This window comes from Acanthamoeba castellanii, assembly GCF_000313135.1.
Source record: "Acanthamoeba castellanii str. Neff unplaced genomic scaffold scf7180000084712, whole genome shotgun sequence".
NCBI classification, from domain to species: Eukaryota; Discosea; order Longamoebia; family Acanthamoebidae; genus Acanthamoeba; species Acanthamoeba castellanii.
This window is the reverse complement of record NW_004457363.1, coordinates 202,844-205,141: the sequence shown is the minus strand read 5'-3', so window position 1 is coordinate 205,141 and position 2,298 is coordinate 202,844. Positions and strand designations below refer to the sequence as shown.

Here is a 2,298-nt window from a genome sequence, read left to right as displayed (position 1 = left end):
GTAAATATTATCCAATTAATAAAACAAAATTGCCCTTCGTATTGCTCACACCACGATGGACTGGGGGGGTGGCGAGTGCAGCGGTGGTGGTGCTGTTGCTGCTGGGTGCCGTTCGATTTGTGCGCCGATCAAGCAGCGGCAAGGCAAAATCGCCACAAATCCAGAAAGAAAATGCGGTCTACTTGCAGGAATGGAAGGACGAGGTGACGCAACGAGCACAAAAGCAGATGCAGGAGAAGGAAGGGAAGTCAGAAGTCGTACCCTATCATTGGGGGCGCTACAAGCAGGCCCTGCCTCTGCCCGACGTCGCGGCACCGTCATGGCGCCTCAAGCAGTGGCACTACCACTCCATCAACAACGGTACGCCAAAATACACAAACAAACAAATATAACAAGAAATAACAAGAAACAAGAGTCTTGTGCCTGATGGTCAGATCTGTGTTTGCAGGGAGGTGGTTCGTGGGGATGGCCATCGTCAACCTGGGCTACCTGGCGAACGCGTGGGTGTACCTGATGGACAAGTAAGTGTATTTTACACTTTTTTTTTACTGCTTGTTATCTGAGTGGTACGCAATCCTCACGACTACACACCAGGCAAAGCCGCTCCACGTCCTGCGAGTACAGAGCGCTCGTTCCGCTTAGCTTTGGTATGGCTTTCGCCTGGGCGCGTTGATGTGGCTTTGATGCAACTGAGGCCCATGTGTGACCCTTTTATTGCGGCAGGGCTCTCGTTTGCGGACAGTTCGGTCGAGGGCACGACCAGCTGGAAGAACCGCGGAAACCGAATGGTGATCCAGGCCGATCAGGGCGGCTACGCCGTCGAGCTGCACGTCACCATTAACGGCACCGTCTTCGACGGGCGCTGCACCATCGCCAAGCCCGACGTACGTCAACACTTCTTTCGTCTTCATCATCCATCATCATCATCTTCTTCTTGGGTACAATCATTAACTAGGCACGACTTCATCGCCCACCACCAACACAAAGGAATCTCTGGCATTGCTGTACCCGCTCGAGGGTCCGACCAGGCGGCGCGCTGCCTACACCCACAAGGTTTGAATTCCCATTGGCCCTGGATCCATCACCATCTGTGGCGATATGGTGGCTTACAAATGGCCATCGCGCTCGTCGTGGAATCCGCGACAGGCGGCAGGAATGCCGGTGGAGGGCAGCTTCAGGTGGGGCGACGAGGAGCTGCGCTTCACCAAGGCCGACTCGTTCGCCACCATGGACTGGACCCGTTCCCATGCCACGCGCGAGACCACTTGGAAGTGGGCTTCGTTCGCCGGTCTTGCATCGACTCGCGCAGGTGATGTGTCGGTGGGGCTCAACCTATCCGCGGAGGTGTACGAGGCTAAGGAAAACGCCTTCTGGCTCAACGGCAAGGTAAGTGTCAGCTCAGAGAGTGAGAGTGTGACAACGAATGCTGACGTGCTGACCGTCTCTCTCTCCTCTTTCTTTTGTTGTACAGGTGCACCTGGTGGGTCCTGTGCAGTTCACGCTCCCCGCGCGCCAGCGGTTGACGCAGGACAAGTGGACCCTCCGCAGCCACAACGGCGCTTTGCAGCTCCAGTTCACCCCACACGCCGCGCGGGAGGAGCACGTTCATGTGGGCGTCATCGCTTCAGGTAACTACCCCCTTGTGTGCGTGTGCGTGTGCGTGTGCTGGCGGGATGGATGCTTACCACGCTCGTGCCACAGAATTCTCACAAGTGGGCGGCACCTTCTCCGGTACGATCGACGTCGCGGCCCTCGAGGGTGGTTCCTCCCCAAGCAACGTCGTCACCATCGAGGACGTTCTGGGCGTCGTTGAAACCCACTACGCCCTCTGGTGATAAACTTACCCCCATATTCATTTAATTTATTAAATAACACTCACAACTCGGAGGAGTCGAGGTAGTGGAAGTTGACCGAGTCGCCTCTGGCGACACTCTTGGTCGTCTCCCGCTTCCTCAGCCACCAGCCGATTGCCACGCCCGCGCTGATCGCCAGCACCACCAACACAGCCGCGATGGGCAGCGCCACAGCGACCCCGATCACCAGCGCCATATCGCTGCCTCCGCTGCTGCCACCGTCGCCGCCATCACCATCGTCGGAGCCGAGCAGCACGTCGATGCCCAGGCTCGGGTCGTAGGCCAGCGAGCCGTTGAAGGGCGGGAATCGGAGCTCCAGCACGAACTCGGCCACGTCGACTCCGTCGGGTCCCGACGCCGAGCGATAGCTGAGCGAGTGCTCGATCGGCGCCAGGCTCAGGCTATAGTCGGCGTCGGCCAGGAGCACGACGTCGAACACCTCCAC

At 58.1% G+C, this 2,298-nt stretch overlaps 2 protein-coding genes across 2 annotated transcripts in view; one reads left to right on the top strand and one right to left on the bottom strand.

The window, feature by feature from the left end:
* Positions 1–227: 227 nt before the first annotated feature.
* Positions 228–1,835, top strand: ACA1_381750 (uncharacterized protein; the record flags this gene model as incomplete). The annotated part of the gene is made up of 9 exons (XM_004336412.1): positions 228–360; positions 449–521; positions 595–647; positions 724–884; positions 988–1,053; positions 1,147–1,288; positions 1,310–1,386; positions 1,472–1,628; positions 1,702–1,835. The coding sequence occupies 9 exons, from the start codon at positions 228–230 to the stop codon at positions 1,833–1,835; spliced, it is 996 nt and encodes a 331-aa protein (XP_004336460.1).
* Positions 1,836–1,875: 40 nt separating this feature from the next.
* The window catches only part of ACA1_381640 (uncharacterized protein), a gene marked incomplete at both ends in the record, with an annotated part of 2,096 nt that continues 1,673 nt past the window's right edge, over positions 1,876–2,298 (bottom strand). Inside the window, one exon of the mRNA XM_004336411.1 lies at positions 1,876–2,292. Coding sequence (XP_004336459.1) covers positions 1,876–2,292 — 417 coding nt within the window. The remainder of the gene's footprint in view (positions 2,293–2,298) is intronic.